This window comes from Coffea arabica, chromosome 8e (assembly GCF_036785885.1).
Source record: "Coffea arabica cultivar ET-39 chromosome 8e, Coffea Arabica ET-39 HiFi, whole genome shotgun sequence".
NCBI lineage: Eukaryota > Viridiplantae > Streptophyta > Magnoliopsida > Gentianales > Rubiaceae > Coffea > Coffea arabica.
In genome coordinates, this window is record NC_092324.1 from 47,366,489 (window position 1) to 47,380,140 (window position 13,652).

General features: G+C 39.8%; 2 protein-coding genes across 6 annotated transcripts; one reads left to right on the top strand and one right to left on the bottom strand.

Annotated features, from left to right (window-relative positions):
* On the top strand, positions 1-3,565 carry LOC113703178 (UDP-sulfoquinovose synthase, chloroplastic). Its single transcript, XM_027224458.2, has 3 exons — positions 1-189; positions 659-1,756; positions 2,893-3,565. Exons 2-3 carry the CDS (start codon positions 704-706, stop codon positions 3,292-3,294), a joined length of 1,455 nt encoding a protein of 484 aa, XP_027080259.1. The 5' UTR covers positions 1-189; positions 659-703; the 3' UTR covers positions 3,295-3,565.
* A 301-nt stretch (positions 3,566-3,866) lies between these two features.
* Positions 3,867-13,359, bottom strand: LOC113703180 (uncharacterized). Of its 5 annotated transcripts, none has more exons than XM_027224459.2 (7): positions 13,122-13,312; positions 12,158-12,279; positions 11,395-11,477; positions 5,067-5,188; positions 4,803-4,967; positions 4,527-4,620; positions 3,867-4,388 (listed from the first exon to the last, which is right to left on the bottom strand). In XM_027224459.2, exons 1-7 carry the CDS (start codon positions 13,180-13,182, stop codon positions 4,169-4,171), a joined length of 867 nt encoding a protein of 288 aa, XP_027080260.1. In that variant the 5' UTR covers positions 13,183-13,312; the 3' UTR covers positions 3,867-4,168. The 5 variants fall into 5 exon arrangements, 4 of the variants coding, with proteins under 4 accessions (XP_027080260.1, XP_071916764.1, XP_027080261.1 ...); XM_072060663.1 differs by lacking the exon at positions 13,122-13,312 and adding an exon at positions 12,385-12,936; XR_011819702.1 differs by having other exon boundaries at positions 4,182-4,388; positions 4,527-4,615; positions 13,122-13,359.
* Positions 13,360-13,652: the final 293 nt, after the last annotated feature.

Here is a 13,652-nt window from a genome sequence, read left to right on the forward strand (position 1 = left end):
GCTATTGATGCTCCCGAAAGGACGGACCAGTAGTAAGTACCTTGAAAAACACAGCCGAAGGAAAGTCCATCCCCCTGGAGACTGGAGTGGAGCTCGTAGACACTGATGTGAGTGATCAATTTTCATCTGGAAGTTGGATTCTTGACAGACCCTTTCGGATTTGCTCTCTGATTCTTCTGTCGTAGTAAGGTAAATAATTTTCCAACTCGACTAATTCTCATCAATCTCTCTGGCTCTAAAGTTTCAGTAGCATGCCTTTTGCTGCGGTTGCTCTCTCTCTTTCTCTCTATCTGTTTATGTAGTCCAATTTTTACTGGTCTATGAACCGTAATTTTTTAGCACAGCTTGGTTAATTCTTGACTTGGATAGTAGGTTGAAGACTGAAAAAAAAAAAAGGTAAAGCAGGGGTCTTTTGTTCTTGGGATGGACTGGGCATTCAAGTAGCAATGGACTCGTTAAATAATGCAGAACTGTTGGAAAAGAAGTAAAAGGCTCACTCATTATACAAATTTTCATTAGAACTTTGGAGTTGGTTAACTTAAAAAATTGAATAAAATGGGTTGTTTTTATCACAATGATTCTTTGTCAGTCTGCTTCTTGTATTTATATAGAGCAGCAAAGTAGTGACTTTGAAGATTGATTTCGAGTTTAAGTACAGACTGTGCAGGTTTAATACAGTTTAAGAGTCCAATTGGCAGCTACTATGGCGCATTTGCTTTCTACCTCTTGTTCTTTGAATATCTCTCCAAGCTGCAAAAAGCCAAAATGCTTGTTAGTGAATCAGTGTTCATCATCGGGATTTCCCGCATCTTTTAGTTTGCCAACTTCAACCTCTCGTTCGAAAAAGCTCATCCTGCATGGAAAAGGGCCAAAAAGATCCTCCACCATCTATGCTATGGCTGTTTCTCTGAGTCAAGAATCCAAAGCTCAGCCTGGCTCTAGCTTTCCTCAAGAAACCGGTGAAGCTGGTAGTCCAAAGAAGGTCATGGTTATTGGTGGTGATGGTTACTGTGGTTGGGCTACTGCACTCCATCTATCAAACAGAAACTATGAAGTTGCTATTGTTGACAACCTTGTTCGTCGCCTTTTTGACCACCAGCTCGGTCTTGACTCCCTCACACCTATTTCGTCTATCCATAATCGTATCCGTTGTTGGAAGTCCCTTACTGGCAAGGATATCCAACTTCACATCGGGGATATATGTGACTTTGAGTTCCTGGCTGAGACTTTTAAGTCATTTGAACCTGATGCTGTTGTCCACTTTGGAGAGCAGAGATCTGCTCCTTACTCCATGATTGATAGGTCAAGAGCTGTATTTACCCAACAGAACAATGTCATTGGGACACTTAATGTTCTGTTTGCCATAAAGGAATTTAGAGATGAGTGTCACTTGGTGAAGCTTGGAACCATGGGAGAGTATGGGACCCCAAACATAGACATTGAGGAAGGTTACATTACAATTACTCATAATGGAAGGACAGACACTCTGCCTTATCCCAAGCAGGCAAGTTCTTTCTATCATTTGAGTAAGGTCCATGATTCCCATAATATTGCATTTACTTGCAAGGCGTGGGGAATCCGAGCCACTGATCTAAACCAAGGAGTAGTTTATGGTCTGAGAACAGATGAGACTGCAATGCATGATGAGCTATGTAATAGATTTGATTATGATGGAGTTTTTGGAACTGCGTTAAATAGGTTTTGTGTTCAGGCTGCTGTCGGTCATCCACTTACTGTCTATGGCAAAGGGGGCCAGGTATTTTCTCCTTTCATGTCTCTGTCACATTAATCATATGATATTTCCTGCAGAACTGGAGATGCTTCTCAGCTGCAAACTTCGAGTAGTTATATTGCAATAGGCACAGTCTAATATCTATTTCTTTTCCTGTGTGAAAGCATCATGAATCGATAGATGGGTAGTTCCTACTGTTATTAGTCACTGGAAACAACAAATTTAAACTCTTAGCACATTCAGCAAATAAAACTGTGCAACACATATTGCATAAGCCTCCTCCATCGGATTACATGTGACCTAATAGGTTTGTCTCTCACATGCTTCATAGATCTACATATTGAAGCAGTATTATGTTCTGAAATGGTATATTAATTGACAAAGTCTTGAGTACCTAGGTAAGATTAGTTTTTATAGTTCACATTTTTGGTATGGTTTTGCTAGAAGGCGGCTGAAGCTTCCTCTTGAAATCACTTATAAGTCCATCCCTATTTTAGGCTAGTTATCTGGAACTTCCGAGGAAAGTATGTAATAACATGAACCTGCCATTATAACGGATAATAACCGAGTTGCTGCCTGTTGTCTCGAGAAGGTTAAATCTGGATATTGAACGTATAGTTATGCTGATTTGGAGATTACATGACCTAGGTCCAAAGTACTCTTGGCTAACTACCTTCTGAACTTGGATGTAAATTGATGCCCATAGACGATAGTTTGAAATCTGCTGATATGATGTTGGGTTTGGATGGGTAAAATGACTTTTTTTATCTGGATTGCCATAATCTTTATGCAGCCTCTGTAGGGTAAGCCACTGCTGGAGAAGCTACTCCAGATTCCTTTCTTATTTTTTAAATTTTCTAAATTTCTTTGGCTGAGACTCACTGAAGTATTCTGACTATAGGGCTTGAATTTGGAAATGCATCATTCTGATGTTAATAGGAACTAGGAAGTGCTTTTTGTTTTTGGCTGCATAAAAAAAAAACGAAAATGCACCTGGTGGAGAGGCAAAGAAGGGGTGTGGCGCTTGAAGCTAGGGTGGTTTTGCAGTCACCAACTCACTCAAGTGCTTCAATTGATACTTCTAACTTTATTTCATCTTCATCCATGTTCTTTTGTGATCTACTGAATATTTTGTAATGCATTCTTTTTGTACCATGCAGACCAGGGGATATCTAGATATAAGAGACACAGTTCAGTGTGTTGAGCTTGCAATTGCTAATCCAGCACAGAGAGGAGAATTCAGGGTCTTCAATCAATTCACGGAGCAGTTTTCTGTCAATGAACTTGCGGCCCTTGTCACGAAAGCTGGAGAAAAACTTGGCATTGAGGTGAAAACAGTATCTGTGCCCAACCCCAGAGTAGAGGCAGAGGAGCATTACTATAATGCCAAACATACAAAACTCATTGAGTTGGGTCTCAAGCCCCACCTTCTCTCTGACGCTCTTCTTGACTCGCTGTTGAACTTTGCCATCAAGTATAAGGATCGTGTTGATCCCAAACAGATAATGCCCAGTGTTTCTTGGAGAAAAATTGGTGTCAAGCCAAAAACTGTTGCAGTATAAAAGAGTGTTGAATGGTACTAGTTTCAGTACTGATTGTCTACTATTATACTGCTGTAACCGTTTCTGATGGGGTGTCGTATCTTACTGAACTCCTTGCATATTGTCGGCATTAGCATCCAGCAGCCTTCCGACTGTAAATTTTGGTAGGACGTAGAAAACTCTAGCAGTAACTCCATCATCCCTGTAATGTCAGTAACCTAGAAGAGTCTTTGGTGTATCACGTTTATTAATTTTCTAGATGAATAAAGTTGTTTTCTAAATTTGTTGAAAATTGAACAAATGCCCTATACATGCGACTACAATCTTATGCTCCAAAAATTTTTCCTGTCTTCGACAGATCGGGGGACATGTATGAATACTCCTTTCCTTGACGATGACAATACAGCCTACGGCAGAACAAGCATCCGGTTGAAATACATAATCGAAGTGCTTAGCTGTTCTATTGATTTGAGCTGGTGGATCTTGTTTATATTCATAATGCATATGACATGAATTGCTTGTAACTGGTCTTGAGAATCATAAAGCAAAACTGAATACTAAAATTGAATCTTCGACTCATTGAGGAAACAACATATGAAAGAGATGGTTCATATATTTTATCTTCTGCACAGCGTTTTTTTTTTGACATTTTGTGCTGTAACATGTTTTTCAGTAAACTACAGTCCATGTACTAATCCCTAGTTCTTAAAGACCCTAACTGCATCATTATCCATCGAGGTAGTCTTCAGCTATCACCGTTGGTTGGTTCCATGAGGGGGGAATCAATGTTGTCATCCAGGAACCATGTTACGGTTGGTATGAAGCAACAGAGTCAGACATGTAACTGGATTCTCTTAAAATCCATTTGTCCAGAACCATAATCACTATCCTCGTATCAGAATCGGGAATGGATAAATCTATGCACTCTTCTGCATTCTGTAAGCCCATTCGTTACAAAATCCAGTACAACTGAAGCCAATTCATGTTGATGCGAAGTGAAATAATGATCTGCGCCTTCAAAAATGTGTAGTATATGATTAGGTATGTGCTTTGCAAGCTCCTTGGCATCACTGACAGGAACAAGTTCATCCATGGAACCTTGAACTGTCAACACCCTACATACACGTACAGAATTTGGAAAGATAATGACAATATGTTTCATAACGAAGATCCTGATATAGAATACTATTCAAAATTGAATTGATAACAACAGTTCAATCATAATTCGATAAACAAGAATCACCAATCCCTACCTGCAGTTTCTGTTGATCTTTTGGCAAGCTGCACGAGTATCAGTTGCTAGACGGTCCATCAAACTTTCCTTAGATACACGATACTTGGTCTTTCCTACATAGAAATACCCCCATGTGAGACATAACTTGGCTCGAAGGCAATTATTTATTTCCTTATCTCTCATACACAATTTTTCCATAAGTGATTTCTTTCTGGACAAATACAAGGAAACCAACATGCAGCACTCGAGTACAAAACCAAACTCATACAAGAAGATGAATCACGGTCTTAGCTACCCCTTCTGTTCTTGATGTCAATAAATCCATTCTGCTCAATTTTCTCCAGAAAGTCTTTACCCAAGCGACCTTCAATTCCTCGCTCAAGATTGAAGCGGCCAGCGATATTGACAATAATTTGTATGTCATTATCCCTTGAAGCATACAACAGCACAGCATTTCCTCCTAAAAAATCTCAACTGAACAGCTTGTCAGGTGACTGGAAGGAATCTAGAAGTTCGGACAGTAAATCAATGTTTGAACTTAGTCGAATAGCTTATGTACCTTTACTATGCCCGACAAGTGCAGCTACAAAACGTTTCTCTTCCTGGAAGTGTTGAACCACTGCACGCAAGTCATCTGCTTCTCTACGATAGTTACCATACTGAAATGATCCTTCACTTTCTCTGGGAAGCAAGAATACCACATGTTTGTCATGAATGAGTTCGTACAAAAATCAACTAAAGAAAAGAATGTGGAGATAGCTTTTTGTGCTCAAATGAAGAAATATTGTCTTCTTCAACTCTTTTACAAGCTTTTGCACCAATCTTTAGCTATGTATTGGCTCCAACCAGCTTAAGTTCTAATATGAAAAGGTTTGAGAAGTGAGTGCCCTACTACTTTGCATCAAAGAAAATGAAAGGCCTGTCAGAAAGAAAATCAAAGAAAAATTACTTATCTAGTTCCGTTTTACAAGCCTTTCTGCTAGGTACTTCTATTTAGATCTATTTACAAGATTGATCAAACACTTGTGAAAAGCACTCAGGAACTATGTGACAGTGATCAGAAGTAAGATAAGCATATACATGACAACTCTCAAGAAAGGTTCATATAACAAACTAAGCAGACTGTCATTTACTAATTGCACAGAAACTTTGACTAACAACATCTGATAAGATACTCAGTATATGTTCAAAATTCATGATTTGAAGGGTGGACAGTATGTAAATTACACTGCATTTACACAAGTTAATATTGTTTCCCTTCTTTAGTCGTCTTGGGTAATGTTCCTCTCAATCTTTTACTAGCACTAGTAGGTAAGATCTGTTGGATTGAATTGTAATTGGTATCAGATAAGATTCGTGAATATTCTTAATGTTTGAATGTATATCAATTAGAGATATGATATGAATGATTGTTATCTATTAGTGGTTGATAGATATCTGTTAGTGATTGATAGGTGATAGTATAATCAATGACCTTCTTGTGTAAAGCCTATAAATAGGCATCGGTACCATCATTAGTCTGCATCAGAGAAATAAAGAAAATCTTCCCAAAACTCTCTCTCTCTAAATTTCGTTCCTTCAAACATGGTATCAGAGCAGGGATTCTAGGATCTCTGCTCCAAAGTGTTACTCTGATAATTTCTTCAACAACCAGCCATGGCCGAATCGTCTACGCTCACGGACGGTGGGAAAGGACAAGCTGACGTAGTTCTAGAGGATTTTGCCACTCGGATGGTGGAAGTCCTGAATAGCTGCCAGAAGTCTACACCGAGCATGGATTCGTCTTCGGCTCAGATCGGCATCAAGTTGGATGATACCAACTATGCCTTATGGTCCCAAATTGTCGAGATGTATATCTCAGGGAAGGACAAATTGGGGTATATTAATGGTGAACTCCCTCAGCCGTCACCAACAGATCCAGCGTATCGACGGTGGCGAACTGAAGACTCTATCGTGAAAGGGTGGTTGATAAATAATATGGCTCCATCCTTGATCGGTACCTTCGTTCGTTTTCCCACAGCAAAAGCGGTATGGGATGCTATTGCTACCACATACTTTGATGGAACCGATACATCCCAACTGTATGATCTGAGGCGGAAGGTGACTAGACTGAGACAAGCTGGTGGGCTGATAGAAAAGTACTACAACGATTTGCAAGGTTTGTGGAGGGAGATTGATTTTCGTCGGCCGAACCCGATGGAATGTGCTGCCGATATCAGCAGGTATAATTCTCTCATACAGGAAGAGAGAGTCTACACTTTCCTCGATGGGTTAGATGACCGACTGGACCAGATTCGCAGTGATGTTCTGCGGATGAAACCATTTCCAACAGTAGAAGAGGCATATGCCTATGTCCGACGAGAAGACAGCAGACAATCGGTGATGATGACAGGGGGAGACCACTCAATCGGCTCTGTCATGGCTTCCAAGGGAAGGAAGAATGAGCCGATTTTAGTACCCCGAGCCGAGATGCCAACTGAGGAAGTTAATTGTGCCCACTGCAATAAGAAAGGGCACACACAAGATACGTGCTTCAAGCTGCACGGATATCCAACATGGTGGAAAGAGCGCAAAGGGCGAAATTGGCAAGCTGATCGACTGAATGTTGCTGGTCAGAACGGAAAGGTGGCCGTTGCAGTTGCTGATATCAATATTGCCCAGGTGCACTCTACGTCTTCTACCAATCAGCATCAAGGTATGAACTCCTCACATCGACGCGATAGTAATTGGATTGTCGATTCAGGAGCCACTGATCATATGACCTATGATCCAACTGACTTCTCATCCGTAACTCAACCACGACGGTCGAAAATTTCCAATGCTAATGGTGTGCAGTATCCAGTTACAGGAGCTGGAACTGTTACTTTATCTCCGTCTTTATCTCTACCGAATACTTTATTGATTCCCTCACTGTCAAATAAGTTACTATCAGTAAGTCAAATAACTACTGATCTTAACTGTATGGTACTGATGTATCCAACCTTCTGTCTTCTTCAGGAAATTCTCACAAAGGAGATAATTGGTCGTGGTACTAGGAGGGGGGATCTATATTACATTGATGATTTCAGTATCGGTAGAGCCAATTAGACAAGGAGTACCGATAACACCAAAGAACGAGAGATTCGACTGTGGCATCAGCGACTAGGACATCCTTCTTTTGGGTATATGAAGCACATTTTTCCAGCACTTTTTTCGAGCATCAAAACTGCCGATTTAAAATGTGAGACCTGTGTATTAGCCAAAAGTCATAGGGCCTCATATCCTGTCAGTTTGAATAAGTCGAATACACCTTTTGCTTTAGTACATTCTGATGTTTGGGGACCATCCCCGATCACTTCATCTACTGGAGTCCGTTGGTTTGTAACTTTCGTAGATGACTGTACTCGAATGACTTGGTTGTATTTGTTGAAACATAAGAATGAAGTTCTTGATATTTTCAAGTCATTTTGTTCCATGATTCATACACAGTTTTCAGCAACAGTCAAGATTCTTCGATCTGATAATGGTGGTGAGTATGTTAATCGGCCACTACAAGAGTTCTTTAATATCAATGGTCTTATACATGAAACATCATGCACCCAAACTCCACAGCAAAATGGAGTAGCTGAAAGGAAAATTCGACATATCCTTGAAATAGCAAGAGCATTACTGATTGGTGCCCATGTTCCTCGCCGATATTGGAATGATGCAGTCACAACAGCAGTCTATTTATTGAATAGACTGCCTTCAAAAGTTATCAACTTCCAGACACCGCTGCAAGCACTGTCTCAACATTTCACTCTACCATCGGTTCTAATGCTTCCGGCACGGGCGTTTGGTTGTGTAGCATTTGTTCATCGGCACAAGAATCAACGAAGTAAGCTTGATCCCTGTGCTGTTCGTTGTGTCTTCGTGGGGTATGCAGTGCACAAGAAGGGCTATCGGTGCTATGATCCAACCACTAGCAAGATGTATGAAACCATGGATGTTACATTCTTGGAGTCGGACACATTTTTCTCCTCGGCATCCAATTCTTCCCTTCAGGGGGAGATAAGGGATACAGAAGAAAAGAATTGGCCAGGATTAGCATGGCCGTGCTGTCCCACTGATTCTGTCGGTGAAGCTACTGTTTCTCCCATTGCCGAGCCCACGGAGCCCACTGCCGATGGAACCGATAAAGCTGCTGATGAAAGTACGGTTGCTAGCTGTCCTATTGATTTTGTCCGTGGAGCCGTCGATGGAGGAGCTGCCGATGGAAATGCTGATGCTACTGATGAAATTGTTGATATAATCCCTCCCTCTTCAGTACCTAACTGCATGTCTCCTGAGAATGTTCCTGAGGTAAGTACTCCTGCTGATTCTAATGTTATGTTAGATACTACTGCAAGATATGTATTACCTGACAGATCCAATCGAGGTAAGCCACCGACTCGGTACTCTCCAGAAAGTCATGCAAAGCGATCAAAGTATTCCATTGCCAATTATATGTCCACTCACAGGCTATCTGAACCTCTTGAAGCCTTTGTGAATAATGTGTCGTCAACTGACATTCCAAAAGATGTGCATGCTGCTTTCAAAGATCCAAACTGGACTCAAGCAATTAAGGATGAGATGTCGGCATTGCAAAAAAATGACACGTGGACTTTGGTCCCATTACCAGATGGGAAGAGGACGGTGGGATGCAAATGGGTTTTCACAATCAAGTATAAGGCTGATGGATCAATCGATAGATATAAAGCTCGTCTCGTGGCTAAAGTATACACTCAGACCTATGGCATCGATTACCAAGAAACTTTTTCACCAGTGGCTAAATTGGATACGGTCAGAGTACTGATATCTCTTGCGGCAAATTTGGATTGGCCGTTGCATCAGTTTGATGTGAAGAACGCTTTCCTGCATGGGAATCTGGAGGAGGAAGTCTACATGGATATCCCACCAGGGTGTTCTACAGTATCGAAAACAAATACTGTGTGCCGATTACAGAAAGCATTGTATGGACTCAAACAGTCACCACGTGCTTGGTTCGGCCGTTTTACGCTAGCTATGAAGAAGTATGGTTTTCAGCAGAGTAATGCCGACCATACTCTTTTCCTAAAACATCGGCATGGAAAGGTAACTGCCTTAATAATTTACGTCGATGATATGATTATCACAGGCAATGATGAAGAGGAAATCTCCAAACTACAAAACCAGCTGGCGGCTGAATTTGAAATGAAGAGTTTAGGGAATCTCAAGTATTTCCTGGGAATTGAAGTGGCAAGATCGGCACAAGGCATCGTCCTATCCCAGAGGAAGTATGTACTTGATCTGTTGGCAGAGGTTGGGCTCCTGGATTGCAAACCTGCTGACACGCCAATTATGCTAAGCCACAAGTTAGGAGAATATCCATATCAGAAACCAACTGACAAAGAGAGATATCAAAGATTGGTCGGTAAGCTGATCTACTTGTCACATACTCGGCCCGATATTGCCTATTCTGTCAGTGTGGTCAGGCGATTTATGCATTCACCCAGTAATCGGCACATGAAAGCTGTGATGAGAATTCTTCGGTACTTAAAGGGTTCTCCTGGGAAGGGTCTCTTATTTTCCAAAAATGGTCATCTTAATATTGATGGTTACACTGATGCCGATTGGGCAGGAGATGCTACCAATCGAAAGTCAACCTCAGGTTACTTTACATTCGTCGGTGGTAATCTAGTTACTTGGAGAAGCAAGAGACAAAAGGTGGTAGCATTATCAAGTGCAGAAGCTGAATTTAGAGGCATGGCTAGAGGTATGTGTGAGCTTCTGTGGCTCAAACGGCTGATGGCCGATATCGGTTTTTCTCCTAGATCTGAGATGAACTTATTTTGTGACAACAAAGCTGCTATCGATATCAGCCATAACCCAGTTCAACATGATCGCACTAAGCATGTTGAGGTCGATCGGCACTTTATCAAGCAGAATCTTGAAGAAAAAATAATACGGCTTCCGTTTGTGAGATCTGAAGATCAACTAGCTGATATACTCACAAAAGCCGTGCCGACTAAGGACTTTTACAACTCACTCGGCAAGTTGGGCATGCATGACATCTATGCACCAACTTGAGGGGGAGTGTTGGATTGAATTGTAATTGGTATCAGATAAGATTCGTGAATATTCTTAATGTTGTATATCAATTAGAGATATGATAGGAATGATTGTTATCTATTAGTGGTTGATAGATATCTGTTAGTGATTGATAGGTGATAGGATAATCAATGACCTTCTTGTGTAAAGCCTATAAATAGGCATCGGTACCATCATTAGTCTGCATCAGAGAAATAAAGAAAATCTTCCCAAAACTCTCTCTCTCTAAATTTCGTTCCTTCAAACAAGATCGCCCCTATCTTGTGTTGCATTACGCACCTTGAAGAGTTTGATTAAACATATCAACAAAATGACAATATAGAAGTAAACATTTCCAAGAGTTTCCCCATATATATTTTGTCCTACAAGATCCTCTTCAGAAAAGTAAAGCAAGCATCATATAAAAAATTAGGGAAATGGTAAATGTCAAAAAAGACAGAATGTACTCGATCCTTTGTACTCCGAAAATCTCCTAAAAGGATCATTCCATAGGATGAAGAGGGAACATAAGTATACAGCCAATTTATGTGCAGGAACCCAAATCTGGAGGGCAATGTTAATCTCTATCTTCACACCTAATTTTCACTGAAAAGGGTCTCAGATTGAAGATATAGTACAATTTTATTCTTAAATTTTTTCTTCTCTTAGACCATTGTTTGAAGAGGATGTCAAATTTTAATCTAAACATGCATTTTTTCTCAAGATGTCTGATGTCCTGACTGGGTCAAGAACAAAAATTTTGGTGATATTTCTGAAGAGACATGTCGGGAGGAGTAGCGTGTCAGTGGCTAGTCACTTACCCATTCCCAGCAAAATCAAAGCGGAAGGCACTAATTCCTTCTTTTTCAAAAGCAGCAGCTAGATTCACCATGGGAATGCGATCCTGAAGTTTATGAGAAGGGAACAACATTAATGGATTGAATGATCAAACTAGTCCTTAGCAACAAATATACTGTAGCAATCAAAAAGTAATGATACAATGAAATTGATTTAGAAATGGGATCTTCCTGATGATCATACAACAAAGTGCTTCTAACAAAATACAGAAAAAAAGACACTTCAGGCTCCCAACACATACTTACAAGAACATGTTACCTCTCCACTGTTACACACTTACAAAAATTTTGAAGATTATAAAAACTGTATGTGATTTGAGTGTATAATATCAGGGATATAATAAGACCAGGCGTTTATGATTTCAGACAAGTTCAGGCAGGCAGGAAAATAGACTTTTTTTTTTTTTTGGAGCATGGGACCCGTCAACATTCCTTCTTCAGAAGTATTGGCGAATGCCATCTGTAAGGAGGGATGCAGATAAAATGTTTGTGCATATGACATGCATCTAAAAAAAAGTTTTGTTATTTTCAATTCACCTACAGCACCAAATAGGATGGAGATTGCAAAATTTGCAAAGATGCTCATCAGGTAATGCTGAAAATGAGATTGCAGATAATTCCACCAAGTAAATAAAGAAGCAAACAGAGCATTAGAGTGGAGAACTACCAAAATATAGAAAACTTTCTCCTCCTAAAACATCCAGTTATAGAGATGGCATACACCAACCTTTGAAGATCTAAATCCATGACAGATAATCACAACCTCCTTCGACCCCGTTTCATGCAATATCCCCACAAGCTTCTCACCATATCTGTTCTGTATACGTACTCTCTTTTGTTCATGGGTCCCTGCCAAGAAGTTAACAAAGAAATGAGTCCTGATCACCTCAATAGGTCACCTAAATCCAGCAAGTTGCCAACTTTTAGGGGATCATCACTGACAAGTGAATTAACTGAAGAACTCTGTATCAAACATTTCTCGCTATATGCACCGGGACCAATCCCAAAAGGCTTTGCTTAGTGCCTTAAACAGCACATTTGAACTGACTTAGTATTCTGCTTGCCTCCACAACATCTGCGAATTATGGTTGACTAAATCCCTTCTATTTCAATCAATTGGACATTTTAACTTGAAATAAGGCAGCCAAGCGGCATTTGACAAAATCCTGAAAGACAATTGTTTTGGCAACTTCCCCAACGCAATCTTTTTACTAGAGAACCTCCCCAACCCAGAATTCTCAGGTCATTAAATAAATTTAAATATGAATGAGAGAGAGAGAGAGAGAGAGAGAGAGAGAGAGAGAGAGAGAGATAAAAGAGACCCTGATAATGTTTTTTTTTTTTTTTTGCAAAATTGTGTGAATTCCCCATAAATCAAGAAGCCAATAATCGGAACCAATTCCAGCACGCAAAATTACACAAGAAACCAGGAATAGCTAACAGAAGATATTTCATTTTGTATAGAACCCATAATTTGTACAAAGTAGAAAATGCTACGGAAGCCGTGATCACCAGCAAATTTGATAAAGTTTGAACATTTTCTTGAGAGGTTCTGCAGAAAGCAATCAACTTTCTGATGGCCCCCTTCTTCTTGTACCCCATTCTCTCAATTGTACTATATAGTATCTTTTATTTCTTCACTTATTTTTGTATTGGTGTGTTAACTTACACGAGAATATTAATGGACCTACCCGGCTGGTGGCTGCTGTCGTTGTGGTGGTTATGGTGCTCTTTGCCTTCGTGGATTGCCATTTTAGCTCCTGTATTTGACCTTTCTGGATTACTACAATGATTAAACTATACTTTCTTTTCTGCTCCTGCAACTTTTCTTTTTCTTTTTATTTATTATTATTATTTTGGACAACCTTGCAGGACCCATCGCTTACGAGCAAAATAACCACCCTTGTTTCAAAAAAAAAAAAAAAGAAAATTTTTTTGTATGTACACATGTTTATGTGGGATGAAGCGATACAACACGAGTAGTAGGAAACCTACCTAAACTAAAACGAAAGAAAGAGATGGAAATTTGGATGTACATGATCTTATTTGTAAATTTTTTTTTTGTCATATTATAAACACATTTTTTATTTTTAATATATTTTTATGTCATATACATCGTATCATCAAAATAAGTACTATAGTATTATTTTAAACTTATTAATAAATCATTTCTTTGAATGCTATAACACCTACCATATTCACATAAAAGTGAGCTTTTATAA

Coding starts and splice junctions, on each gene's coding strand:
- LOC113703180 (XM_027224459.2), bottom strand. CDS start 13,182: ATGGCAATCCACGAAGGCAAAGAGCACCATAACCACCACAACGACAGC. Junction 4,968..5,066: donor ACTTGTCGGGCATAGTAAAG/GTACATAAGCTA, acceptor GAGATTTTTTAG/GAGGAAATGCTGTGCTGTTG. Junction 4,389..4,526: donor AAGATCAACAGAAACTGCAG/GTAGGGATTGGT, acceptor ACGTGTATGTAG/GGTGTTGACAGTTCAAGGTT.
- LOC113703178 (XM_027224458.2), top strand. CDS start 704: ATGGCGCATTTGCTTTCTACCTCTTGTTCTTTGAATATCTCTCCAAGC. Junction 1,757..2,892: donor TCTATGGCAAAGGGGGCCAG/GTATTTTCTCCT, acceptor TGTACCATGCAG/ACCAGGGGATATCTAGATAT.